The following is a 27,976-nucleotide window of genomic DNA, read 5'->3' as shown; positions in this document are numbered from 1 at the left end:
GATATGGTTGAATAAGCTTTAACCAGATAGTTGGTATACTATTGTGATTTTACTTTTTTTTAAGCTTGGTTAGCTAGAGCCCAGACTAGCGGAGAAAGTCCAAATAAGTCGCAGCGATTTGATGTTTAATCTGTCAGTAGGTTAGTTTTGTCCAAACAGTAAACGACTAGTTTATGACAATGGTAGTTCAAAAAATGGAGAAGTTCAAAATGAAAAATATAACAAGATTTATCGATTATTTTTTTATATGTGGTCTTCCAGAAAACGAACAACCAAGAATTTATAAGCATCACGAAGATATTATTTCGCCTGGTAAATATTGATTAAATCTATAATTTGTAAAAACAAAACAGCAATTTTGGATAGAAGTTTAAACTAAAATGTTTTTATGTGATCAGCAAATCAACAATGCAAGTCTGCAGCTGCAGGTGTTGGACTTTGTTAAATTATTAATTTGCTAGTTATAATTCAATGTTTTCTTGTTTTTTTTTACAAACTAGAAATAAAAGAGAAGAAACTTGTTGCAACTATACTTTCTTACTTTCCTAAACAAGTTCTTGGTAATCCATGGAATTCTTCTGAGGCAAGAACATTTTTTAAATTTTTTTAATAATGGCAAATTAAGTTTTTCTTTTAATAAGCTTTATTCACTAAAATATTCATTTATAAAACCAGTATATATATATATTATATAGTAAATCATTTTTTTTTAGTTGTGGAGGCTATGTACACCTACTGGTCTGGCAGTTGTTAATAGTTCACAAACAACACCTGACCCACATTTTCATTCATTTGTTATAACTAAAGAAGATGGAACAAGAACATATGGTCATGTTTTAACATTTTTTGAGCCATTAGTAAATGAAGAAAACAAAAATGATATAATCAGTAAGAATTTTGCTTTACCTTTATTAATAGAAAAAAAACTTTTTTTCTACTTTGTTAAGATAAGTTTATTGCAACTGTTGTTTAAAAATAAAAGTTTGTTATTTGGGGAAATGCCAAATTTCTGTATTGTAAAGTTTTTTGAATAGCATGTACAATTTACGACTTTACTTTAAAAACTTAGCTTTTGATTCTATTGTCTTTGACCTATTTTCATGTTTAAGGAAGCTTGCATAATAAGCCTCATGTAGCTTAACCATATTGGATTCTTACTGTTTTATTCTGGCAGATATTTTGCAAATTATTCCTGGGGGAACAAAACAGGAGTTTTTAATACAAAAATGCATTGGTTTTGTTACTCAAATGGGGTTGATTAATACCTGTGAGAAGGTTTTAAAAAGACTTTTGGAAATGTTTGTTCAACGCAAGCATCATCTTGTTGTAAATCTTCCAATGGAAAGCTACATATACAATTTATTATATGAGGTTAATTTAGTTATTACAACTAAAATTATCTTTATTTAATTGAATTTTCTAAACCAATTTTGTTGTTTGCGTTTTATATGTCTAATTGTCAAGTTTGATAAATAATGTTGCCTTTGTTTATATTTTTTAAGTAAATGTATCATGTTTTTTATGATAAGACAATCACATCCTGGTTATGTGGTGACGTCAGTTGGTAAGTATGCAGTATACTAGCATTCTTGTCTTAAACCATGACAAGCGTATTTTGCAGATCAATAACTTATCGTGACTAATACAGTTGTTGTAAGTACAATATATGGTCATAAGACAATTATTGTTTGTTTTATTATTGGTTAAACCGATACAAGCAAAGGTAATTTTTAAAAGGTAGAAAAATTTTTAGTAATTTGACTCTTTATTTTTTTTATTTAGGTTCCTTCCCTATCACCCGGATTTAGTTTTAAAATTTCCTGTATGGGACATGAGGATCCAGTAATTGTTCAGCAACCCAGTCTGTCAGAGCTACCTCTGTTAGATATTCATCTTTCTGAGGTTTTTTACTTGTTAGGGGGTGCCAAAAATCTGCTAAGTTTTCTGACATCTTTGCTACTTGAACATCAAATTTTACTGGTTTCTGAAGGTAAAGTTAAACTTTATATTGTAAAAACAGAAATGTTTTTTATTACTTTTAATATAAAAATAAAAATCCTAATTTAACAAAGTCTTAATCTGTATAGTCCAAAGAAAGTTTATTTGTCTAGCCTAACAAATATTTTTGAAGTGTACATATATATTTATATGCCATTGTTTAATTTCAGTGCTATTTGTAGCACTTTTTACCATGCACCAAGCCAAAAACCAATGCTTATTTTAAAGACGGTGTTGTTGTTTTATAGATAGCAGAAAGTTAGTAGTGGTTGCAGAAGGTGTCAATGCTTTGTTATTTCCATTTCATTGGCAACATACATATGCATCAGTGTTATCATATGAGCTGGCTACACCTTACCTTGATGCTCCAGTACCTTATATTATTGGTGTTCTTGCTAGCAGTAATGAGAAACAAATTGTTCACCAATCTTTAGAGGTATTAATTTGAAAGTGCTACCATTTAAGTATTTTTATGTTTAAAACTTAAGATTAAAATATACATTTATAGAACTTGCATGTTAAATGTTTTTTTGTTAAGAGTAATAATTTACATTTTATTGTTCTCCAGGTAAATCAGTGTTATGTAGATCTAGATAATGCTACAGTTGAATGCCCAGAAGAACAACCACTCTTTCCCAATCAAACAGAAAATTTGCTTAAAATAAATAACTATGTAACTGCTTATATAAAAGAGGTAATGGTTTAAGTTGTGATATAATTTTTTAGTTAGTAAAAGTAAAATGTTTGAAAACATTTTAATATTTTTGGTTTTAACTAGATGACTATATTGGTATATTTAAATAGCTTAGTTGTTTTTACCTTTACTATTTTATATATTATTCAGCTTAAAGCTATTCATACAACTACAAATGACTTTGGATCTGGAAATAATTCCCCAAGTTTAATAGTCAGTGACTCAGGTGATTTAATAAATTATATTTTATTCTTTTTTGTGTATTTTAATTGGAACAGGACAAATTTACAAGGTTAATTTTGAGTAACATTTTTTTTCTGTTGCCCAGACTTAAATTGCCTTTGACATTTTTAAATAATATTGATTGTATTGCCTAAAAATTAATTTGTTGAATGATTTTGCCTTATTGAAGTCAACATCAACATTAAAGCACAGAAAATTAAATTTAAAACTCTATTTAAAAAAGCCAGGTAGCTAACCACTTTACAATGTCTTTGGTTTTATCAAAATTATTTTGACATTAAATTTTACTGCATTTAAATTCCTAAGACTTTAGCTGTTTTGTAATAATTAACTTTAGTGTTGTTGTTATTCCTTAGATACAGACACTAAAGATTTTGAGGTAAGCGAAACTTTAACAAGAGTGGCCAACATAGCAAAAAAAGCTGGAATTATAGACTCGATTGAAGATATAAACAACTTGCATGCCAATGTTGGAACAACAACAACCATGTTACCAGTCCAAGTACATTTTTTTCATTAATTTATTGAATATTTATTTGTAACTAAATTCTTATTAAGTTTAACTATTTTTTTTGTTAACAACAACAATATTTATTAGGTGAATAAACATCTATTATGTGAACATAAACTTAATATTGGTATAAGGGAAACATTCGCATCAGCATTTTTAACAATATTTTCACAATATGATAAGTTTGTTATTCAACCAAGTAAAGATGAGCAGGGAATGTGGGTAAACTCATCCGATACCCATGATAACTTTGATAAGGTAAATAACTTTTGCAAAATATTCTAATTGTTGATACTAGTTGAATTTTTACTTAATTCACCTAAAACACTACAGTGTTTTTTGTTCCTAATTTCGGCAATTGCTGAAAAGGAAATATATATACTTTTTTTATCGAATAGTTTACTAAATAGAACTTGTCAAAGCCCACACCCCAGTAACTTTAACGCCAGTAATGTTTTAAAAAAACACATTTCAAGTGTAAATAAATATCTAAGTTATATACATATATATATGTTATTACAGCGTCAATATATTTGTTAATCTAATCAATTTATAAATTATATTCTAAATAATTATTGTTTTAATTTCCAGACTTCTTTTTTATCTGATCAGCCAGAAATACGACTTCGCTTTTTGTTTTCATTTCTGGACACTCAAATGTTTGCCTCATTTATTGACAGTGCAATAATATATCATCAGGAAATCGAAAACAAGGTTAAAAATTATTTGGGAGTTTAATTTAACTATTTAAATCTATATTTTTTTACCTAATTTTTTTTAAATTATAAAGTAAGATGTCAAACATAATACATTTTTAAGTAGTATATCTTCTTTTTATTATTTTAGGACGAATATTTAAGATTATTTGATGACCGAATCGAACATGCCAAAGGAAGCAATGAAGCACGAAGTCCAAGCTCGATAGACCCAAGCAACCACCAAACCATTTATCGAACCATATCTACCTCCACGTCACAAATTATGAATTCAGCGTTAGTGGACACCTGGATACAGGAATCAGGTAACTTTAAAGTTTCTTAAATTTTAAATTAGTAAAAACCAAATAATTAAAATAAATTAATCCAGCATTAAAAAATTGACCACACTAATACATTAGAATTGTTGCATTTTGACTTGTATTTATGTATTATTTTCTGACTTTATGTTTTAAATAGAAAGTGCAATAGAGAAACGTTTAAAGCATGTTGACATGATGAGTACACCGCCTCATAATTTGGTCAGGAAAGATGATATGGAAGCACAGATTATTATACAACATACTCCTGGGACTCTTCCCCATATAAGAGTTAGAACTTAATTTATCATGCATTTTAGTAAATAGATTTTTTTAGAAAATCTTCTATATATAACTTTAGTTATCTTATGGCATCATTTTTTTAGCATTGTTTTAATTTAAGCACCAATAAATCCTTTAAATCTAATATTTTTAACAAAAAACTAAAATGAAACATTTTTTGTTTAAAGGGATTTTTACTAGAGGAGGAAGGATTTGATTCAAAGAAGAGACATCTTCGAAGAAGAAATGATTCTAGAAGAACTTTGAAACGGGATCCTACAATGCAAGACAGCAAATTGGTACGTTGTTAGTTATAATACTTTTTAGGCAAAGCCTGTGTGATGGTCACTATATTTAAATGTTTTACAATTAAAGAGAAGAATTCAAGATGCAAAAATAAGGTTGTTAAGGCAACAAAGCATGTCAGAATACTCTCCCGAACTAATTGCTCGAACCAACTGGATTTTTGTGGAGAAACTGTTAAAAGATGTCAAATTGAAGGTTAAGTTATTATTGTATTAAGAATATAATAAAAAATCCTCAATATATAATTTTATAATAAATTTGTTACTGTGTTTGTTACCATGATGTTAATAATACATCTTTACATTATAATAGTGTACTTGCTATGACTAATAAACTTATGAAATCAGAAAAATAAAAAAATATGTACATTATCCTTCAACATAAGAATAATATTTAACATCAATCTTTTAGTTTTATAAAAATGTTTGCAGACTAAAAAGCTGTTAGTTGGTAAAATGGGACAAGAAGCTATAGATTTGGGGCACGGTGAGTTGAACATATCTGACCTTGAAGAAAGCACGTGGATCGCAAGTTTATGTGATTTGTTGGAACGCGTGTGGAGTCATGGGTTACTGACTAATCATAAAAAGGTTTTTTTTTTACACAATATTATTTATTAGGCTATATAACATTTTAAACTACTTTTTTTTTATATTTTAACTATCTATGACATTTTTATAAATTATTATTTAAACAAGATAAAGTATCTATTTAGATATAATTTTTTAATTTTATTTATAGGCCTATAGATTTTTAATTTATTTCATTTTACAACTGCCTAAATTTTGTCATTTTTGAAAACAGAAATCTAATCATAAAAAAGCCAAAATTTATTTTCAAGTGCTTTTTTGCCAATGCAAGGGTGGTTAATTGTACTTTTTAACTGGTTACTCTTGATTAATATTCGTTCGATCTTAACAAAAATAAACAAAAAAACACTGTAGACTAGGTCGGAGTAACAATTGTTACTTTGTGTATAGAGATTCAATTAGTACAAAAAAATGACTTTATATCAGAACATGTTGTAAATTTTAAATACAAAATTAACCTTATTGGTTTAATTTAAAAAAATTAATTGCAGGGAAAATCAGCTCTTTGGTCTCATCTTCTTCAATATCAACTGGATGAGGTGGAAAGACAATACAAGAGGACTTCAATGGGAAAGTTTAGCGGAAGTTCACCATCCATTAGTAATGAGATTGCTGATGCTCGAAGTCCTTCAAATTTTTATTATTCTCTTCCCCGATCTATTTCGAGAAGAAGAACAGATGATTCTCTTCACAAATTACAAGGTAATTTTTAAAACATATTTTTAATAATACTAGATTTAAATAAAGTTATTTTAGTTTTAGTGTTGTGAATATTTCTTGATTGTTTATGTGTTTAGGTAATAAAAGATCTTTATCCAATCAACAATTAATCTCTAACAATGAAGTTATTCCACAAGTGAAATACTCTGTTATATCAGCTATGTGGTAAAACTATTTAGTCTCAAATTTGAAATATAAAGTTAAAATCATTATCTAGCTTGTATCTCACCTAACCAAGCTATTCATAACTTAAATGTTTAATCTGTAAAATTTTAAAATTTTAGTATGATTCAAGATATGAAAGAAGTTCAGACCGAAGTTGGAAAAAGTCGAGCTTGGATTAGACTCGCACTCGAGCAAAAACAACTTAAATCTTACCTCACCGAGTTACTCAGCAATCATCAACTCCTTGAGTAATTAAAAAATCTACTAAAGCAAAATGGCATTTTGAAATTATGTTATTATAACGCTGTCACATAAATATTTAGATAATTTTATAATAATTTTAAATAAAGTTTGTTGAATCCTTTGTATGGTTCTCAAATACCCTAAAGCATGGGAGTTTGTTTGGGGTCCAAAAAGTAAAGATATTTATTATCTCAAACAAAAAATTACTAATGACAAAACTTTTTTTAAATTAGTTTAATGTACAAGAAATATTCACTACTTCAATGTGAAGATCAGCGTGAACAATTCCTTTTTCATCTTCTCTCTTTAAATGCTGCAGATTTTAACAGTTTTACTAACTCGTATAAATCAAGTAATTTTGTTTTAAAAGTTACATAATTAAAAATAATTTATAATTACTTTTTAACTTAAACAGCTGTAAAACTAAACCTTAATAACTATTAAATAACAGTCAGCTAAATTAACAGATCAATTTGATTTGCTCGGAATCTTGTTTATCTGATAGTGAGTTATTTTCTGGTTACCCCAGCTTACTCTAACACTCTACTAGTCTAAATTTCAGTAAAATATCGTTTCAAAATCTGGGTTTTTGTTTAATGATTTTTGGTCATATTGGGGCATAGTTTCATAAAACATGGCAATAAACTGTACATTAATTGACAAGTTTCTATTTTTTAACAGTTTTATATAAACACCAGCAAATTTAAAACATTTAGAAACAACATTTATCTTTTTTCGTTTAATTTTAACAAGTGCATTTGTTTTATTATTATTTTAGTGATGGAATACAAAGTCTGGATTTTACCTGGCCGGCAATTTTCAGGTTCTTCGCAAACTTCTGCGAATGTTTATATGTCAGTAAGGGGAGAACTCTCCCAAACCAAACAAATTTCTGTTCCGAAAAATTGCCAAGAATTTACTTTTAAGGTAGGTTTGTGTATAACATTACAGTAGAAACATATTTGCTTTATATTTATTGTAATTTTTTTACAGTAATGTAATTTCTATTTAACACCAAACAGTTGATTTAAGTAAAGTACTTTTAAATAGAATTATGGTCTTTGAATGCCAGACACTTCGGCCCCCGGACACTTCGGCCAAGACACTTCGGCCAAAATTTTTTTTTTTAAAACAGCGGGGATTTTGCATTTTAATTACCGCGAGAAATTTTATTTTTGCGTAGTTATATACAGTTTTTTAGACAGTATTTAAAACAAAATAAGCAGTAAATTAAATTTTTTTTCAATAATAATGTGCAAGAACATGTTATCTTTCTTTTGGCGTGTCAAATTTTTAATTTTACAAACTAAAACCTATAAAAAACTAATTTTAAAAGCGCGCGCTTTTAGGTGACACAAGACGATGCATAATGATATCTCGTATTTTGCCAAATAGTGCCGCCTTTCCAAACAATATTTGAAGAAAATAGGGCGTTAATTTTTCATTTTTTACACTTGTGTCACCTAAAAGCGCGGGCTTTCAAAATTAGTTTTTTAAAGGTTTTAGTTTGTAAAATTAAAAAGTTGACACGGGAAAAGAAAGATAACATATTTATGCATAATCCTCAGTGTAAAAAATGAAAAATGAACGCTCTATTTTCTTCAAATATTGTTTGGAAAGGCGGCACTATTTGGCAAAATACGAGATATCATTATGCATCGTCTTGTGTCACCTAAGAGCGCGCGCTTTCAAAATTAGTTTTTTATAGGTTTTAGTTTGTAAAATTAAAAAATTGACACGCCAAAAGAAAGATAACATGTTCTTGCACATTATTTAAAAAAAAAATATTAATTTACTGCTTATTTTGTTTCAAATACTGTCTAAAAAACTGTATATAACTATGCGAAAATAAAATTTCTCGCGGTAATTAAAATGCAAAATCCCCGCTGTTTTGAAAAAAAAATTTTGGCCAAAGTGTCCGGGGGCCGAAGTGTCTGGTTACCGATTTTGTAGGCAATATCTTTTGATAATATGTGGTCAGATAAATGCCTGATTTTTGAAAATTAATTCAGGTATAGCATTTAAAAGCAAATATTTTTTTTTATAAAATAGCATCAAAATCTTGGAGTCATGACAACGTTGACGATAGGTCACGACAATGCCGGAATCTTACCAAAATGGTTGCTGGATAGCGTGGTGTTACGTAATGAGGTCACCGGTCAGGTCAGCCAAATTTCTAGATTTAAAGTTTAAAGATTGAATGAACATTTTGGATAAATGTTATAAATAGATAAAAACAAAACATTTCAACGATATATTTAAATATTTATTTTTTAATTTAGATTTTGAAACACTTTTATTATTTTATGGTAATTTTTTTAAATTTACCTTTTTTCTTTGGCAGACGACTTGTTTCCCATTGAACAGGTGGTTGGGTAGAGGTGTTGACGATAACGGGTTAGAACGCCTCCTACTGGCACAAGTAATACCACGTGATGCCAACCCGACTTCCTACGCTTATCAACTTGCTAGAAATATGATCAGAAAGTAAAGAAAACGTTATTATATATGCAATTGTCTTCTAATTTTCGTGTTTTTAAATATTTAATAATTTATTTTGTATATTTTTTTGTTTAAGTTTGCAGACCGAAGGTGTAGCAGGTTTGCAAGAAAATGTTGGCCAAGCAGTAAACGGCATTGTCAAGTTTTTACTAAAACCAGTCGTCATTCGTGACCGAAGTCGCCTTGACTCTATGGCTCCATCTGCCCAATTTACAAAGCTTTTGTTAGGTGGCCTTGTGAAAGCGCTAGAGGGTGTGTTTAGACATGGTCTTAAGACTGGTGGTTTGTTAAGGTAAATACGAAATTTTGATTACGTTATATGTCAAAACATTTAAGTTTTTATTAACGATTTATTTTTATAAAATCGTAACTTATAATTTAACATTTTATTATTAACATCAAAAATTAAAACAAACATCTCTGGAAATTGTAAAATTATATAAATTGTTGACTTTACAACCTAAAAACTACATTTTTATTAAACTTATTTTGTTAAACTCATTTTTTAAAATTTAAACTCCCAAAACATTCGGCAGCTAATAAAGCGTCGTAAATTGTAATATGCCACAAAAAGAATGTGTTTTGTTGATGTTTGCGAGAGTGTAACGGTTTTATTGGATAATTTTTGCCTGGTTTTGATTTTATTGTTGTGTAATTAGGGTAAACAAAGCAATTACTTGTTAAATTGTTTGTACAAAAATTATATTTAATTATGATTAAAACGCTTGATATTGTTTTAATCATCGAAAATATTTTAACAACTGAACTTAACTTTTTAAATATTACAATTGGGTTATGGTTAGCACTAGTTATGTTTTTTGTTTAAAAGGGCGTATGTAAAAAAATGTTACTTATAAACAAAAGGTTTTTTTTAAAACAAATAAAACTAATAATTTATTTAAAAAACTAAATTCGACATGTGGCAAATATTTTATAAAAAAAAATCTAAGCTGAAATAATTAATTTTACAATTAAACAAAAAAATTTTGCAGAAAGAAATTGTTTTCCTTGGACGTTGTTTCTGCGACGTTTCAATCATTTGTAAGTGGTATAAAAGGCGGGGTAGAGCTTAATGAAATAAGGAAAGATTACTCTAACACGAACGTTGCTATCGGGGGAGATTGGTTTTTAGGTAAGTTCCTGCATATACCTAGTATTAAAAATGTGTATTAAAACCAGTATGTGTGGACATTGATTTTACAATTAAACCTTTTTTATGTTTTTTTTTTGATTACCGTATTTTTTTCAAAAAAATAAACTAGTTGATATATTTTTTTTTAATTCAAAATTATTTTCCAAAATAGAGAGTCGATCCGATGCGTGGGTAAATTATTGTTAATAAAAACGACCGTTACTTCGTTAAATTTTAAATAATAAATTGTTTTAAATTGTTCGGCATTTTTAATTATTACAGCTGACAGTTACCCTGTTTACATGGACACTTTTTATATCGCTACTAATACCGATATTTTTGACGTCACCGCAATTGTTGCGCATGTCTTAGTTCTTGTTCCGTTTACATGATAAAAACGAACCGAAACTAATATATATATTTATAGGTAATTATATTTAAATAAGGTATTAATTTGTATATTAAATTGTATAATCTGTAAAAAGTGTGTTTAATAAAAATAATGTACGCTACAATCCTTATAAAACACCCCAGTTAAACTATTTTTAATTAGTTGATTACCGAAACAAAAACAACCGATACTAAGACAACCCGCTGCAAGCGGTCATTTGCAATTTGAGAGAACTACCGCTTAAATTATCCTTTTTTTGATGTATGTGTAATGAACCGTATATTACGTCACTATTTGGTCTATTTAGCAATATTAGTCGCGCAAAAATTGTCCATGTAAACAGGGTAACTGACTTCCTTGTCTTGTTTCACTTATGATAACTTATAGGGAAATTATTTTTCAATATCTCAAGACATGATTTAAATTTTTTTTAATAATAATTATACTGCCCTTTGTATTAAAATTAAACATTTAATAAATTACTATTACAACTCGAATTACAAACATAATTTTTTTATTCTAAATTATTTAATAGGAAGTCATACTGGGGGTTCGAACTTGGTGGGTATTGGACCGGTAAGAAGACCTCGTCCAAATTATGATAGTCGATCTGACGGTGATCACCAACGAACTAAGGCATGGTAGGTTTCGTTCTTGAGCGTTCTAAATGGTCCTATTGATGATACAAACTCCCAAAAAATATGATTTCGGTTTTAAACCACTTATACTATTATACAAAATAAGCGCACGCCCCAAATTTATATAATTATTATAGTCTGCATTATAATCAATTTGCCAGTTAACGTAAAATCGCTTATAACAGATGTGTAACTTTTTTTTGTGGTAAGTTTATTTGTTTTCAAACTGGTGTCTTGTTGTGACGAGTTTTAGAGTTACATACATTTACGCTTTTAAACGAGTGCCGTTTGTAGTACACTGCAGTGTAAATCAGCACGGGCAAATAATCGTTTTAGTTAAAATGCACTCATGAAGCGGACAATCAATAAATGGTTAAAGAAAAAATTTAAATAAATATTTCTGTAGCACAAAACCGTTTTATTTTTAAATATAGTTTGGAGCGTGAAAAAGCGGCAACCGCCCGAATGTGCGAATTTTATTCGCGAATAAGCAACGACCTTAACGAAGTACAAACTCTTGGTAAAGATGACGTGTTTAACCTACTTATGTGCATCGGTATACACACTCACATGTTACCAATGTGGCTTCCGAAGATTTCTCAAATAGCAAGGGTGAGATCTCCACACTTTCTGCACTTAAAATTAAACTTTTTTTGGTTAAAATTATATTAATAATGTTGTTTGTTTCGATTTCAGATGAATTCGCAGTTATATGAAGATTCGGCATTTCTATGTGATACGTCAGCAGTTTCATTTTTATGTTCTGTGTTAAATATGTTGAGTGATTATGATATTCCTCTCGACTCATCTTTGTTACGAGGCCACGAAGATATTTTACAAAGTCTTTAAAGCGCAAAGTATTTGGATTTTATTTTTAAACTAAAAAAGTTAAGTTAATAAAGTTGAATTACTTGCCAAGTGCAGAAGCCCCTTTGTAGATTGGGATTTTTGTTTTAAATTTAACTTTCTTCCATACAGTTTTCCCTAAAAATGCGTAAATATGAAAATGCGGAAAACTCAAATTTAAAAAACAAGAACAAATGGAAAATAATAACCCATTAAACGTTTTAATAAATTTTAATTATAAACCTTTTATCTAATCATCTAAAAAAGGTACTTTACTTTATTCTAGTTTTTCTAGGTTTCTGTCTTGCTATATTTCCTTGGCCCATATTCTCTCTGTAGAAATTTTGATGTTTATAGTCTAGCAATGACATTAGTGACGTCATTTTGTACTGTATCACCAACAAAAGCGACATTAGAAAATTTTAAAGATAATCGTATTACTTACATGGAACTGTTCACTTATCCAATCAAACAACGAAATTATTTCGAAAGATTTAATCGGCGCAGACCACCGCCTCTCTGACGTCACCAGTTTGAGGCAGGTTGTTTTTGCGCAAGTGGTGCGGGCACAAAAGCCTAATCACTGGAAAATAATAAAGCGGTTTTAAAGCGAGTTGTTTGAAAGTGTTCAATAAGGTGTTAAATCGCTTGGTTTGCGCAAGAATAGTTGGTACCACCAACCGATAGTCTAAATCTAAAAACTCTTTATAAATTGAATTATAGAGCCATATTACTGTGATTTGTTTCTATTGATCTGTCTGTGTTTCGTAGTTTAGTATTATTATTATTATAACTAGTAACTTTCTTAATTCTTTTTTTCTTCATGCCTTACTTAACCAAGTTGTTTTTATGTTATTTTACTTTTATTAACTCAACGTATTTTTGTCAAAATATTTCACATAATACATAAAGTAATAGTTCTTTTTTTCACTAAATGAGTTTATAATATAATTGTGGCAAAATTCTTAGTACTTGTTGTCAAAGTGCCTTACGCTTAAATAGTTTGTTGTATACATCACTTAAATTTGAAAACAAACCAAAACAATTACAACCATTACCCAAGAATTAAATTATTATCTCACTAATAATTTAATTTTTATTTTTGTCTTTTTATGATTTATTTTTATGATTTTTTTAAATCGTGAATGATTTTTGCTATCAGTAGACCCACTGCAATATTCGTAAAAATAAACATTTTTTTTAAATATTGTTTTGTTATATTCATCTAATTTTGTGTACCATAACGCAACTAAAAATAATGAAGCTTTACCAAATGTCAATATTTAGTTTGGAGAATCTCATATAAATCTTTTATCGATTTGTAAAATTGAATTTTTATAAAGAATCGTTTTGATGGAGATCGATTTTTGTGTGACCTATTGATTTGCAATTTTAATTAGCTAACAACAATCTTTGTCAGTAACGTATTAAAAAAATATCCTATTAAAAATAAGATAGTTAACATTTTGAACAAACACAAAATATATCACGTTTTGTTAAGAGTAAAATGTTGACCCTGCGCGTACTAGTCAGATGACAAAGTATGGTAAATTAATTTTGTAACAAAATAACAATTTATATTTTCGTCTTTTTTAAAAAAAAAAAAGTTTAAATTAAATTTTTCGAGTACACCTAGCAAAAAAGATGCAACAAAAAGTTTTACTGTTTAAGCAGAAGTATATATCCTTTTAAAGCTCAAAACATTAATTTCAACATTCATTAATTATCTAATTTTGCTTTGATTGACAGAAAATGATTTCTGTTATCTTTAAAATCTGGATTATTACTACGTACATTGCATTGTTAGCGTTATCATGATTAGATATTCCTCATTTTCATTAGGTTTTTTTTCGTAGAAGCAAAATTTAACAAAACAAAAATGTGAGCAAAGGTAATCTACTGTAATTTTAAAGATAAAAAGAAATAATTATATCAATAACAAGCGATAACAAGGCAAGTATGCATTTTTACAATTTTGGAAAGTGAGATATTTGCAACACGCATTGCACGGGAAAATAGTTGTTAGTTAGTCGTAATACCGTTTTCAATAGTTCCAGATTAATAGCAAGGTTTATTAAAATACTGTTCGATTGTGGTTAATTCTTTCACTTTTTAGAATACATAAGTCAGACAATCTGTCGCATTTTTTTGCTTCCTGAGTTTGTGTTATTTTCAAGTGTCGAATCACAGTTTGTTTTTTATTACAAATATGTCAGCCCATAGTTTTTATCACCTTTAAAACAGTATAAACTTTAAAACATATACTTCTTATTAACCTTGCTAGATATTTAACATTAAAAAAAATTAATAATTTCTTTTAATAGTGTGTATTTAGGTCGGGAGAACAGTACTGCAATTACAAATTACTGGTAAAGTTTTAACTATTTACATTTTGGCACGTGACCTTAACCGAACCGCAAATAATATGCAAACAGCGCATTCTCTTTACCGCAAACGTGGCATTAGAAACAGTCTGGCTATACTTCACATATTACTAGATTCAAACGAAAAGCGTTGGGTCACATCTCTTTGACGAAGAAAAAGGGGCACGCGCTTCTAGTAGTCGAGTGGTTGTAGTTGCTGGCGGCGACGTTTCGAAATTAATAGCACAATAAAACGCTGAGCAAGTTAATGCAGACATAAAACAAGTGATAATGAAATAGATACTAGGTAGAAGGCGTGTTAGCAAAGATATAATAAAACCTGTTTGCATCAAACTTGATTAAAATAATGTTTAATTGTTTTAGGAAACCAGTTTTAAAGTTTCTAAAGTAGAACTAAAATAACATTAAAAAAATTTAATTTACAAACGTTATTATGAACAACAACAAGCCGAAGTCACTTTCTATGAGCTCAGCTTTAGCAAGTCTACCCCGTCCCAATGTTATAAAACGCAGCCAGTCTGCATCGGGAATTCCTTTAGCCAAATGTGTTCGTGTTGTCGTTTTGGGCGTAGGGGGGGTTGGAAAAACAGGTAAGCTTTTGCTTTTACTTAACATTGATTAATGTTTTGTATTGGATTAATTATTTTAGAGTTTAGTTTATTAGAAAGTAAGTTGGACGCACGCAGAGATGCGCTGTTGTTTATAGTTTCAGTGTTTTTTTGTTTGTTGCCAAAATAGTCAAGATGTGAGGTCTACTGCATCATCGAAATGTTGAAAGGTTAATGTCACATTGGCCCACCACAGTGTTTAATGAAATGTTTAAAAAAAATAATACCTACCTTTTTTATGTACGTAATAATTTTCGACCTGATATTAACTGTTAAAGAAGTCGGGCGTAAATAACTAGCATTTAATTGAATTAAACACGAGGCCACCGCTAAGTGTCTGCGCATATTTCAATGCAATTTGTTTTGTAATTAATGGGTTGGCGCATTGCTAGAGTCATTCGATACGCGTTGTTATTACATCACATGTTTGGATTCTAGAACTTTAAAAAACATTCAAGTTGACTTGTTGCACATTTTACGATATGCGTTTTGTTAGACAAAATTCTTAATCCCAATATAGACCACACTATACCTTTTTATGTTTAAACTAATGCAACATTTAATTGGAACCACTAGCCGCAAAGGTTGGATTAAAACGGTGTCAAAGAGCGCTTGTTACCTTTAAGTGTGGTACTTGGCAAATAAAATGATTGTCAGCTAAGTTGATAACTGGAAACCAAAAGAGTTGCTCTTATTGGAAACTATTCACACAATTGATTTTGTTGTTTGTTATTTTAAATTTACGATACTGAGACAAATTGGTTATACGAAACCAGTTATTGACCTTACAGTGACGTGGATTTTTCTTAATCGGATAAAATTTGGGTGTGAACTGTTCCTAAAGTCTACACCTTCAACTTTAAAGCGTTATCATTTGGTGTAATTCGTATTTGCGTAAACAGAGGTCTTGGTGAAGGGTCATATCATATTAAAAATAGTTAAATTTTTGCTTAAAATGAACATTTAATTACTTTTTTGCCGCTAAGTGTTAACGTCGCGTCTTTAATTGGTATACATACAATGTAAATACCACGTAATCACATTTAAAAGTATATTTTCTTTTGTAATCTTTCGAGCTGCGACCTTATATTGTGTTTGTCATTTTACAAAATCGTTTTTTTGGCGTACCACAAAAAGTCGTTTAGCAATAAACAAGCCTAGCCTACAATTAAACTACACATTTATGCGTATATAATTAGCGCTTGCTCAACAAGATGATTAATCACAGCGTGGTGAATTTTAGTTTGTCGTGCCAGCAAAACTAAACACATCGTTTTCCTTTTAAACGCTCATGACGTCATATTACACGTGAAAAGCGTAAAGTTACAGCGATTGTAAACCTCCTTTTATAATTATTTCTCAACTAAAAGATTTTTTTAAATAAATGAGTAAAATATGAGTATAACATTTTGAAGTGACTACATTAACATAGATATATTACTGTGTACTAAGCAGGGAAATTATCTTCTCAAATTTCCAAGACGTTGGCTTTCTATGGTAGTTTCACTCCATCATGATTTTCAAATGTTTAAGCGTCGACTGGGTTTTGAAAAAATCTCCTTAAAACTTCAATCGATTTGCCCGTTTTTATGCTTTTAAGTAATGTGTTTACCGTTGTAAATGAATATAATAATGGGCGATTATTTGCCGTTTAAAACAATTATTTTGTTTTAGGTAAAATTAATAAATGTGTACATTAGGTTTGGCCTATACGGTGAAATTAATAATCAAAAACCATAAAGATTATTTTAAAGACGAATTCGAAAAACTAATTTGTTATAAAATACAAGTCAGCTAAAAACGCAAAATACTTGTTTTGATTATTTTTATATTTAAATAAACTGTATTGGTAAATAGAGCAACGATTTTGTGCTTTAGTAAGAGGTTATATGCCTTATTGGCGCCACATTGTCGCTTCGAAGGCTTGAAAGTTGTCGTTCATTTTTAAAAATATAAATTCACGTTTAAGTCGAATTAAAAGGTAAATTGTCAAAATTGAACACAATTCAATAAAACGTCAAAATATCTCGCAGTAACCATATTTTTTCAAACAACTTCAAAAATTAACGATTATTGCCAAACGTTACTTTACAATGGGTTATCAGTATTGCGACATGTGACTCTAAAAATAAAACTTTGTTTTTTAAATTTTTTTTGAGTATTTTTGGTAATTTTGCGAATGTGACAAATTTGTGGTTGATGATTTGAAGCTTTAATTTAAGCAGAACGACGAATAAAACTATGTGTCAAACATTAAATACTACTTAACTCAGTCGTCAAACTAGTTGGTGTCCAACACATACCACTAATACGAAACTTTAAACTTACGAAAACAGTTAGCGTCGATGAATAACAACTGACGTCACGAGTTTAATTTAATTCGGGACAAGTTGGCATTAACGAATTAGCAATGCGATCAATAGTTACTGCCCTGCCCCAAATTTAAACGATTTAAATGGGCGTGAAAGTTTGTTTTTATTTGGTGGCACATAGCTGTGCACGATTACAAGTTAATCTCGGTGTCAGTCATACGTAAGCGCATCTCATTATTTTGCTATAGTTTGTTTATAAATTAATGTTTTAATGGCGATTATCGCTTTGCGCAGAAGTGACCTCATAATAAGAGAGAAACCTTTTTACCTAGAACGTGCAACATGCGTTTGCCTACTTGGATAATTATTTAACTTCACTCTGGCCTTTAACTTGTAAAGCATGCAAAAGTTATACGTAATTAAACGGAAACGACAAATTATAAACGGTTTATCTTAACAATTACTTCGTCGTTGAGGTATAACAAATTGGTGGGCAGGCACAAATGTTACAAAAAAGGTAATTACGAGCAACACATTATTAAACTTATAACACTCCCACATTATTTTTGTCTGGGAAATTTTTAACTCCTATCATTTCTAATTCGATTAGACTCAGTCATAAATGGCTTTGGGATCAGTCATGCTTTAAATACAGGACTCAACTTACGTAAACTTGAAACTGTAAAGACATTACTTTGCCATAGAGTGTACAGGACATCGCATTATCCCACGCTTTGTTGACCAAACAGGAGATTTACCTCGTCCGCTCTATAATTATTATAGCCCGATCCCCGGTTTAAAATGTAGTCATGTTTTCCTATGGCAGGTGACATCAAGGGTGACTTAAATTCAATACCATTTCCTGGCGTAGAGACATTGTTTAGGTATTTTCTCTTAGTTCGGAAGACAAGTTTTAAGATTCTCAAATCTCACTCTTACTTGCACAATATGTTAAGGTTCTATATATTTGTATGTGGTCAGTGCAAAATACAAAGTCAATATAATAGAAATTTAAAAAAATGTAAGACAATGTTTTAATTTTGCTACGCCTCGCTAGAATTTTAGGTAGCTGCCGTGGTTTAATCTTTTATGCTAAATTCTTTATTACAAGTTGCTGGCGGTAAACAACAGATCTCTTTCGATGGTCAACGTAATAATCCACTTACGTTCTGTAACCCTGGACTAAATGCCGATAGTTACCTTTTGATTTAATTTCAATGTGTTGAAATCGTTGTTTGGCAAAACTCGAAAATTATCTATTTACGCCTTACGGGATGTTGTGAAAAATGAGCCGTCTTTATTTGCAAAAAAATGTAAATTTTAATAAAAGAAATAGCAGTTACTAAATTTGGCGTTTCATTATTTTAGTTCCTCATCTAAGTTCGCGTGTTTTGGAATATTTACCTATGAGCTAAAACCCTAATAAATGTTGTGTTTTTGAAAGCGCTACCGCATTTTTTGGGATAAAATCCTTATAGCTGTAATCTTCTAAAACAACACTTCCTTTGTTTGCTAAATGCGTATTGTACCGTTACAAAACATACGAATGCTTGAAACCTACACAAACCTGATAAAATCAAAAGGTGTATGGCGTTTGGAAGAAAGAAGTAAAGTATGGCAATTTTCCATACGCGAACCATGTTGTCCTATTTCAAGCAATAAACTGTTAAAGCAAACTTAATAGTGGGGTTATTTTTTAATATTAAAATCGAGCTTTTTTGACGTTAAATTGGCTATAACTGGATTAAACCAGACTGGGTTGTGTTTCTAGACAGTTTGCGGAAATAAGTATAGCGATTACGTGATGTAAGTCTCCTCACTCCTTAAACGGTATTCCAGTTACTTTTGTACTTCTTAAAAATATTGTGGTTAAACGTGTTTTGAAATATCAAACTAACTTGCACGTTATCTTCTTATCGATTTTTAAGTCAAACTGATTTTCTTTGAAGTTAATTAAGTCCAGTCAAAATTTGTTTTTGGTAGGTATAATTTTATGGTCGTTTTGTTTAGGCTCAGATGTGCATTATCACCTTTTAGAATCATTAACAACTGATCAACATAGATTGTGTGTTAAAATCCTTTAGATAACACAACTGTTTACTAACGACCATGGGGATTTTAATCTTGGTAAACCACTTGCTAGCATTGTTAAAGAGTTACTTTACGTCATTGTCCAGCCCAGTCGTGTCTCTGCTACGTAAGAGAAATATTTTGTCAATTATACGATTATGGACACCTTGATTATCATTTCCTTGTGCTGTTAAAATTGTCACGTTTATTGCTTTTATCTTGATTATTGTTTGTAAGAAATAAGCGGGCAAGCATTTTCATTTGATTTTTCATTTTTTTTCATTTGTAATAACATTTTTTTAAAAACCGTAAGCGTAAAGGCAAGTTACTGCTAATGGGGTATATTGCATAAAAAATAAACGAGCACGAATGTAATTATTGTGTCTAAAATTTGACAGAATAACATTTTAAAAGCTTTGACATTTGACCTGTTTGTATACCAGCATCTAGGTGTTTAATAATTATGCACTTGGTTTAAAGCTTTTCGGCGACGCAATGACATTTATTTAAATGTTATAATTATGTTTAACGCAATATAATGCGTCATTAATTATTATACTTCAGAAAACACACCGAAATGTGCACTACGAAGTGCGCAGTATACGTGAGTAATTTCAAATAATTAAATGCGGTACGATAGTAAACCAAGGCACTAAAATATGTGAAGTGCCTATCATTTAACATTATTACCACGTCAAACACACACAATTAAATGCTTTAAACCTAATTTTTATATTGCTGTTTAAACGGCTCCCTATCGATTTGTAAGTTGCGATGTGTCATGAAGTGGTGAGCAGCAGTTAATCATTTAATTAGAACCTTGTTGCATACCACTTGTCTACCAGGGACATTTCTAACTACATTTTTAATCTACATTTGGTTTGATTTGGTCTTAATAGTTTTAAGACATAAATTTCAAATTTAAAGTTGAGGTAAATATAATGTAATTTTAAAACCGCTATACTTAATTTTATTACTACCTCTAAATAAATTAAATTGTGTAGTTTTAGCTATTTTTTCAATGAAATTTGAACTTGTTTTCGAATGCAGATTCTTTTAATATTATATCACTTAACATGGTTTTTCTTTAATAAAAATAAAATTTTTTAATTTTTAGTTTAAAATTTGTTATTTGAACGTGTGAATTAACATAATTATTAGCCCTGTGTGGTATTCCGAGTGGTATAATGCGCAACAACTTAAAAAAAGACAAGCGACTTTAAGTTGAAAGCAAAAAAAATAATTTTGATGACTAAATATCTTATAAAATGTTAAGGAAACCATTTTTGATTTATTAAGCAGTATTTTAGCGCAAGATACAGCGCTCTTTGTCAGGCAATATAATTCTTAAAACACTATTCATGACTGAGGCATCTTTTCAATTTATAAATTAAACATTGGCCAAAAGGTCAAACGTTAGGTGTAATCTTGTATTTCTTCACTTTACATAATTTGGCGATTTTTTATTTGATTGTGAATACTAGAAATGTATTTGTTGACTTGGTCGTCTGTAATATTTGAATTTGCAAATAATTTGTTGTTTAAAACTGCATAACTTGACAAGGATAAACTGTTGCTTCACTGCATGTATTTAATTTCAAGCTACTTAGCACGCAAAAGTAAAATTTAAGCATACATTTCAAGAAAGTTTGCAGGCCTAGTACCGCCCGTTATTTAAGTTAGGTTTTTCGATGACGACACTTGACGTCAGTTTTAGGTCAAATTTCAATATTTGCGCGCAGGGCTAGATTTTTTCCTGTAAGCAAACTAGCTTTTAAATAAAATCGCAGAACTTTTAACAACTACAATACTTTGTTCATGAAGACTTGGTTGATGGATTTCTCCATGAATTTTCTATTTAATTACATTCAAGAAAAAAAATAAACATTGTTGTTGTCAGTAAACAACATATTTATAAAAAACATTTTTCTATTCAGTTTTGCCACGTTACGTGAAGCTTGGTGTCAATTTTAATAAGTTTGTTAAACAGTCGATCGTGGGTCATTGGAATTTTTATTGAAGTGGCCTATGGTGTAAAAACGGGGTGATAGAAATCTGCTGAGCAAAAAAAATTAAATTTTATTTAATCGCCTTTGTGCATCTGAGATTTGTTTTGTTGTGGTAACCAATTCAATTGTCTCTATGAAGAGATGTACTTAAATATACCAAGAAATGTTGCATGAAAAATATCGAATTTAACTTTAAATATTAGATTTTTTTGCGACACGGCGTAGTAACTCTTTGTGGAATTTAAAACACGTTATTTAATGGTAGACAGTTGGTATAGAGTTGTTTTTCAAATGGCTGTGGTCGGTATCTTATCTAAAAGTCACAACTGCCTAAAGCGAGTTTTATTACTCAGGCCTGCATTCTAAAATTATAAACGTTTTACAGTTTATTTCAGCCATAGCAATGTACACAGGCTTTAAAATCCCATAAACCGCTACAAAAATAGCATCCAGTAGTACGCTTTAATTTATTTGACTGAACTGTTTATTTATTTACAACTTTTATATTATCCCCCATAGGCCTATAAGTTTTATTTTTTGTGGTTGTTTAAAAGTCAATTTTTCAATTTGATTTATACTCACCTTACATGGGTTAGTTATTTAAACGGTTACTAAAGAATAATGATTATTATGTTTATGTATTGTTTTTTTAAAAACCTAATATTATTTTTTTAATGTTTTTTTAAAATTGATAAAAGAGTTTAGATTCTAATATTATTTAAAAACCAAAAATATTTTATTTATTTTAAATTTTACAGCTATGACCGTGCGATTTGTGACTAAAAGATTTATCGGAGATTACGATCCAACTCTCGGTAAGAATTTATTTTGTTTTGACAAAATTTTGAGCAAAAAACTGAAAAGTTTTGCTGTTTTTTAAAGGCTTATTGAAGCGACCATAACGCTAAATCGTTTCCAATTTTCCTACTCTGCGTGATTTAAGTCACATAATTTGAAATATTTGTCATGCTTGGATTGATCTTTTATAGAGCTGTAAAAAATTCCTGACCAAACAATCTTTTATTTATGTTTTTAGAAACCATTTACAGACACACAACTGTTGTCGACGACGAGCTTGTAAATTTTGAAATAATGGACACTGCTGGACAGGTAATTATTTTAATAATTAAACAAGATAAAACAGATCAATTAAAAAAAACTTCAAAGCCAAAATTAAACTTAACTTGAAACTTGGATCGACATTTTAAACTTTAAAGTCTACTTGAGTTTATAATAATTATAATAATAAAAGTTAGACAAAATGTTTACACTTAAATAATTACATTTTTTGTTTTTTTTAAAGGAAGAAAACTCGCCAATGTTGGAAGATAAATGTAAGTGGGGCGAAAGCTTCATATTTGTTTATGACGTCACCGACAAATACAGTTTCGACGAGTTAAGTCGATTAAAGTTTATTGCAAGTTACACGCACTCCCGACTCCGTGTTAACTTCACTCCAGTTTGGATTTTGGTCGGAAACAAGGTGGATCTTGCTACTCACGAGCGAATGGTGAGTCCGGAAGAGGGGAAAAATCTTGCACGAGACCTTGGGTGTCACATGTTTCGAGAAATTTCAGTGAAAGAGTCGATGGATCAATCAAGCGAAGTATTCGAAGACTTATGGCGTGAGTTTTCTTTGCGTAGCCCTCGATCGCCATCTAGCAGTCAGCGACGAAAATTTTCCTATCGAATTCAAGACAAAATTCCCACGCTTAATTCGAATGCGTGCACGTGTGCTTCGGAAGCAATAAAAGGTCAAAATGGAAATGCATATGGGTCAATAGTATCTTCGTTAACTAGCTCATTAAGAAGGCAAACGAGTGTGCCGGTTATTCCAGTTTCCCGCTTATCAAAAGAACAAAGCGAATATAACAACAGCGAATTCGACAACACTCGAAATATCGCCCGAATTCCAGAAGACACAGCCTCGCTTGCAGATAAAGAGTTTTCTGACGAGAAAGTAACCTCACGGCCACCTAAGTCACGAAAAAATGCAATAGCGACAGGGGCAGAGAAGATTTCTACTTACCAGCGAGGTCGAAGAAAGGCTTTATGCAAAGCATTGAGTGTGGACAATGTTTTCAAACAAATGGAGGATAATCAACAACTAAACAACAACGGCAATTTTTTGAATTCTGAAACCACCCCCATTCTTTCTTCTTCGTCTACATCATCATCTACTACGTCATTAAACGGACCAACTAGCCCGCCTTTAATAGGCACTAAACAAACAATTGTTGATATCGAAAGATCACGCAGCGGTTCAGATGCATCAAGCATATCAAGAGGTGCAGTCGGTGAAAATGTAGACGAGCTTGTATTTTTGTATCAAGAACATTGTAGGCGAACGCGAGCGCGTCGCTGCGACACTTCCTATAAAAGATTAAGTGGAGGCTTTCCTTCCCAAATGTCTTTAACTTCTACATACGAAGTCGGTGGATTTTAAAATGACAAAGTCCAATTTATTATAATTTGTTGATTGACACCTATTTTTCCTGAATAGAAGTTTATGGGGTTGTATTAATACTGTGTAGTTTTTTCCCTTTTTATTTTATTTTTTAATATTTTTTCCTTACTTTTTTCTGACGTCGCAGTTTAAATTTCGCAGAAATAAATTTGCATAACGAATCAAAACTTATAGCCCGATTGCATAACTTATACCAAAAATAGTCCCTTATTAATTTTAGGATAGATTAAAAAATTAAAGTTAATAACTATAAACCAAATATAGTAAACGTTAGTCTAATGTTCAATTAAGAGAAATTATCAAACTAAGAGGGGTTTTGTGTAACTTTTGGTCTTAATTTAAAAAAAATATAAGCTAAAGTTAACCATTAAGATAATGAGGGCCTAAACTTGACGAAATGTCTCCCACGTGTAATATATAAACTGTTTAGTGAACTTATGACGCATATATATTGGTTTATCGCGTTTGTCTATATTTATTTATCACGAAAGACTCGCCTTGTTTTTTGTTAATCAATAACTATTTCCTCGAACGCTAATTTAGAACGCTAGGCAACCAACAGTTCTTCTTAAGCTATTTCATTTTTAAATATTAAAAATAAAGTAGCATTAATTTAAGTTCATAGATTATGTTTAACATGTTGTTTCAGGTATTGCTCATTAGTTTTTTTTTAAACTAAGTGCTGAATAACTTTGCAATTTTTTTAAATCTATGTATTAAATGAACATTGAAAATATTAAGAGCCCTTTTTCACAATTTTAAAAAAAAATTTTGCCTAGTTTTTTACAACCTTTTGCAGTTTTAGTATAAATACATGGTTAATTAAATAACCTATATCTAGACGATTTAAACTTCTCAGAGGAAAATGTGTGGAATTCTTGACAGCATATGTAGTGTAAGAGTTTTTCTGTTTTTATTACAACATGTTAAGTGGAAGCGTTTTTTCAAATCAATTTTAAAGATATAGTGTATTTTTACTATATTTTTATTACAAAATATTTTTTATTTATATTGTAAAAATATTTTTGAACAAAGTAAGGCAAGAACACAAAAGTATTACAATTAAAAAAAATTTAATTTTTTTAAATTTAGTGCTTTGGAAACACTTTGTGTTGTTGCTGTGGAACCGCCTTCTTTGTTTGTTGTCCTTGTTGTCGCAAAGTTGTTTGCTGTGTGGCCATTTGTAAATGTTGCTGTTGTTGTTGTATGGATGATGACGATTAAGATCGGTAACGTCACCTAAAAAAAGTTCCTAAAAAACAATCACGCTTTCATATAATCTTACATTTTACACCTTGTACTAATTTGCAAATGCTTTCTTTGTTTTTATTTTGAGAATGTAATTAATTTTGAAAAAAACTATCAACATACACATAATCGAATTATTAAAAAACATGTGGTTTTATTTATTGCAATTACATTTTATTCCTGGGTTTGTTTGGGTGTCTCAAGTTTCGTTTAATAAAACAGCTTTATGAAAAATAAATAACTCACCAACACTACTAATATTGTGTACCAGTAAATTTAACTTTTGTTTGTAATAATTCTAATATTGTGCCAATAATAACCAAGTATTTAGTTATCAACACTTGTCTCATGCCCTTTTAAAATTAGACAACTTATGTCATAACGTCACATAGAAACGAGGTATTAGGCAAGAGGTTAAAATATGATTAATAAAAGTACGTTTTATTAGATTTTTAACTTTCCTTAAAATAGCTAAGGGATCAATATTTAGATAAAACCTATTTTAAATTTCGAATAAATTTTTTTATTTTTGTTTTTCGATTCTGTATTTTTTTCCTATTTTTTATTTTATTAGTTTCGTTGATCTTTAATAAGTTCTATTCTGTAAAAACTCTTTAATTTAATTAACTTTATTCTGACTACCATTCATTAAATTTTGGACAGTTGATTTTAATGGCTACATAGAAAAAAAAATATTAGTATGCATTTGGTTTGTCCAAAACCAATAATGCTAAATTAATATTAATAAAATTTAAGCTATATTTTTTACAGAAATTGCTAATTATTAATTATAATTAATGTAAAACTTAAAAAGTTTAAGTAAAGATAAAGCAGTTAAAAGAAAGAAGAGTTAAAACTTTGAATGTTTTGATGATTCCTGACTGGATGTAGTTCCATAAGATGTATGTTCCTGCATGAAAAATAATTTAATAATGGTAATAATACATGTGTAAGCTAAAAGTTTTTTTGTTTAATATCGGTTTATAACGTAACATTAAAATTGTAAAAATTAATATAATTGAGATTTAAGTTGTTAGTGGTAGTATGTGGTTATTTTGTATATATATGTAGTATTTGCAAAAAAATGCAGATCCAAAAGTAACAAATTGATTTAAAGTATATCATTACTAAAAAATTAAACATAAAAAATTATAAAATATACCGTATTTGTAAAAAAATAACGTAAATATTTACAGTTTCAAACATTCCGTGGTTGTCTTTTCCCTTTAGACGTTTGTTTTCAACGGGTTGTTCAAATATCAACGCTGAAAGAAAATAACCCACACTACCGCCTGCTAGAACAGCCACGAACAACCAAACGTTATATGCCATCACAACCAACATTAATACGTAGGCTAAAAACATCTACGTACAAAAATATAAAAAACAAACAAATATGTATTAATATATTATGTTTATATAAGGATACTTAAATTAGAAATTGTTGCAAAATTATGGACGACAGTATATCGTGGTAATAGTTTGTTATAACGCGAACGGCTAAATGCTTAAATTTAAATGTATTTGAACTTTTTAATTTAAACTTTCTTCATAACAAAAGCCCTATAAAAAAAACGGTGAGCATATTGGCGGGGAGTCTTGTGTATTTTTTATATGAACCTGTGCAATATGGAGAAAGGATTGTGTTAAAAGGTGAATCCAGTACTGGCGATTTTTTTTGCGGTAGGTAAAATCGTCACCCTCCTCGCTACAACAATCTCCCATGCTTGCCTGTAAAGAAAATATAAACAAAGCTATTTTGTCGGTTTCTACGGCTCAGTATAATATAAAAAAGCAACTTGCTTTAGGCATTGTAAAGACGTGTAATTGCTTTAGAAAATTTTGCATCACGCATAGATTAAATTTCATTTAATCTTCTTTATTATTTTATATTTAAATTAACTAAAATAATACTCAAAACTACTTACCTAGTGGAGTTATATTTATTGATAGACATTGTCGATTCTGTTTTAAGTACAATATTTCTTTATTAAATTAAAATTGTTTAATTTAGAAATTACCTGAATAGCTCGCCTTTCAAACTTTACTTTCCAAACTTGTCGCAAGTTTTTGAGCAGTTCGTACATGATTGCCATTCCGAAAACACCAAAACAAGATCCAATTAACGCTAAAAACAAATATTCGCTGTGGTACATGTTACTATCATCTTATTAACTCTTATATATGGTTACACAAAGTTATTACAGACGAAATTTGAGAACGTTTTATCTTTAAAAAGTGTGAAAGACAATTACTTGCGCTATCCGTTACTTCCCATTCTTTAAACACCACAGTAAATGGCATCATTAAATTAAAAAACATGGTCATTGACATTTCATGGCCACTCATTCCGTGGTCTCCATGATCCATTGCTGTTGTCATGCCACCCATTTCATGGTCTCCGTGATCTCCGTGATTCATATTGTTTTCTAATATAAGTTAACTTACACAACTAGATTTTTTAAGTAAGGTAAACAATCTAATATCAAAAATTTAATATTTACCGAAGATATAGAAATTTACCAACTAATAAACTATTTTTTGGCTATATCTGCTTGTCATTGTCTTACTTTGTTGTATAACAGTTTAGTAGGCTTCGCTT

General features: G+C 29.8%; 3 protein-coding genes across 3 annotated transcripts; 2 read left to right on the top strand and 1 right to left on the bottom strand.

The window, feature by feature from the left end:
* The first annotated feature begins 84 nt into the window (after nucleotides 1-84).
* LOC145743593 (DENN domain-containing protein 5B-like) lies at nucleotides 85-13,443 on the top strand. The gene is made up of 29 exons (XM_082561628.1): nucleotides 85-312; nucleotides 501-583; nucleotides 714-888; nucleotides 1,175-1,371; nucleotides 1,783-1,990; nucleotides 2,247-2,434; nucleotides 2,567-2,692; nucleotides 2,843-2,918; nucleotides 3,292-3,437; nucleotides 3,534-3,704; nucleotides 4,038-4,160; nucleotides 4,293-4,467; nucleotides 4,622-4,752; nucleotides 4,932-5,042; nucleotides 5,119-5,244; nucleotides 5,481-5,639; nucleotides 6,131-6,341; nucleotides 6,437-6,524; nucleotides 6,644-6,772; nucleotides 7,001-7,119; nucleotides 7,546-7,694; nucleotides 8,820-8,930; nucleotides 9,112-9,254; nucleotides 9,346-9,561; nucleotides 10,262-10,401; nucleotides 11,328-11,433; nucleotides 11,865-12,042; nucleotides 12,127-12,287; nucleotides 12,563-13,443. Exons 1-28 carry the CDS (start codon nucleotides 174-176, stop codon nucleotides 12,277-12,279), a joined length of 4,077 nt encoding a protein of 1,358 aa, XP_082417754.1. The 5' UTR covers nucleotides 85-173; the 3' UTR covers nucleotides 12,280-12,287; nucleotides 12,563-13,443.
* Nucleotides 13,444-15,028: 1,585 nt separating this feature from the next.
* On the top strand, nucleotides 15,029-24,281 carry LOC145743680 (uncharacterized). The gene is made up of 4 exons (XM_082561747.1): nucleotides 15,029-15,250; nucleotides 22,418-22,474; nucleotides 22,696-22,769; nucleotides 22,963-24,281. The coding sequence occupies exons 1-4, from the start codon at nucleotides 15,094-15,096 to the stop codon at nucleotides 24,103-24,105; spliced, it is 1,431 nt and encodes a 476-aa protein (XP_082417873.1). The 5' UTR covers nucleotides 15,029-15,093; the 3' UTR covers nucleotides 24,106-24,281.
* Nucleotides 24,282-26,037: 1,756 nt separating this feature from the next.
* On the bottom strand, nucleotides 26,038-27,844 carry LOC145763656 (protein SLC31A2-like). Its single transcript, XM_082575160.1, has 5 exons — nucleotides 27,630-27,844; nucleotides 27,396-27,502; nucleotides 26,995-27,105; nucleotides 26,569-26,739; nucleotides 26,038-26,284 (listed from the first exon to the last, which is right to left on the bottom strand). The coding sequence occupies exons 1-5, from the start codon at nucleotides 27,793-27,795 to the stop codon at nucleotides 26,225-26,227; spliced, it is 615 nt and encodes a 204-aa protein (XP_082431286.1). The 5' UTR covers nucleotides 27,796-27,844; the 3' UTR covers nucleotides 26,038-26,224.
* Nucleotides 27,845-27,976: the final 132 nt, after the last annotated feature.

This window comes from Corella eumyota, chromosome 1 (genome assembly GCF_963082875.1).
Source record: "Corella eumyota chromosome 1, kaCorEumy4.1, whole genome shotgun sequence".
In the NCBI taxonomy this organism is placed as follows: Eukaryota; Metazoa; Chordata; class Ascidiacea; order Phlebobranchia; family Corellidae; genus Corella; species Corella eumyota.
Note: the sequence above shows the minus strand (reverse complement) of the source record. Positions and strands in the feature narration are given on the sequence as shown.

Excerpts from the sequence above, each read along its gene's own strand:
- LOC145743593 (XM_082561628.1), top strand. The coding sequence starts at position 174 with ATGACAATGGTAGTTCAAAAAATGGAGAAGTTCAAAATGAAAAATATA. Across the intron at positions 3,438-3,533 it reads CAACCATGTTACCAGTCCAA|GTGAATAAACATCTATTATG; the intron begins GTACATTTTTTT and ends AATATTTATTAG. Across the intron at positions 8,931-9,111 it reads GTAATGAGGTCACCGGTCAG|ACGACTTGTTTCCCATTGAA; the intron begins GTCAGCCAAATT and ends TTTCTTTGGCAG.
- LOC145743680 (XM_082561747.1), top strand. The coding sequence starts at position 15,094 with ATGAACAACAACAAGCCGAAGTCACTTTCTATGAGCTCAGCTTTAGCA. Across the intron at positions 15,251-22,417 it reads AGGGGGGGTTGGAAAAACAG|CTATGACCGTGCGATTTGTG; the intron begins GTAAGCTTTTGC and ends TAAATTTTACAG. Across the intron at positions 22,475-22,695 it reads AGATTACGATCCAACTCTCG|AAACCATTTACAGACACACA; the intron begins GTAAGAATTTAT and ends TTATGTTTTTAG.
- LOC145763656 (XM_082575160.1), bottom strand. The coding sequence starts at position 27,795 with ATGAATCACGGAGATCACGGAGACCATGAAATGGGTGGCATGACAACA. Across the intron at positions 27,106-27,395 it reads TTGAAAGGCGAGCTATTCAG|GCAAGCATGGGAGATTGTTG; the intron begins GTAATTTCTAAA and ends TTTTCTTTACAG. Across the intron at positions 26,740-26,994 it reads CCTTTCTCCATATTGCACAG|ATGTTTTTAGCCTACGTATT; the intron begins GTTCATATAAAA and ends TTTTGTACGTAG.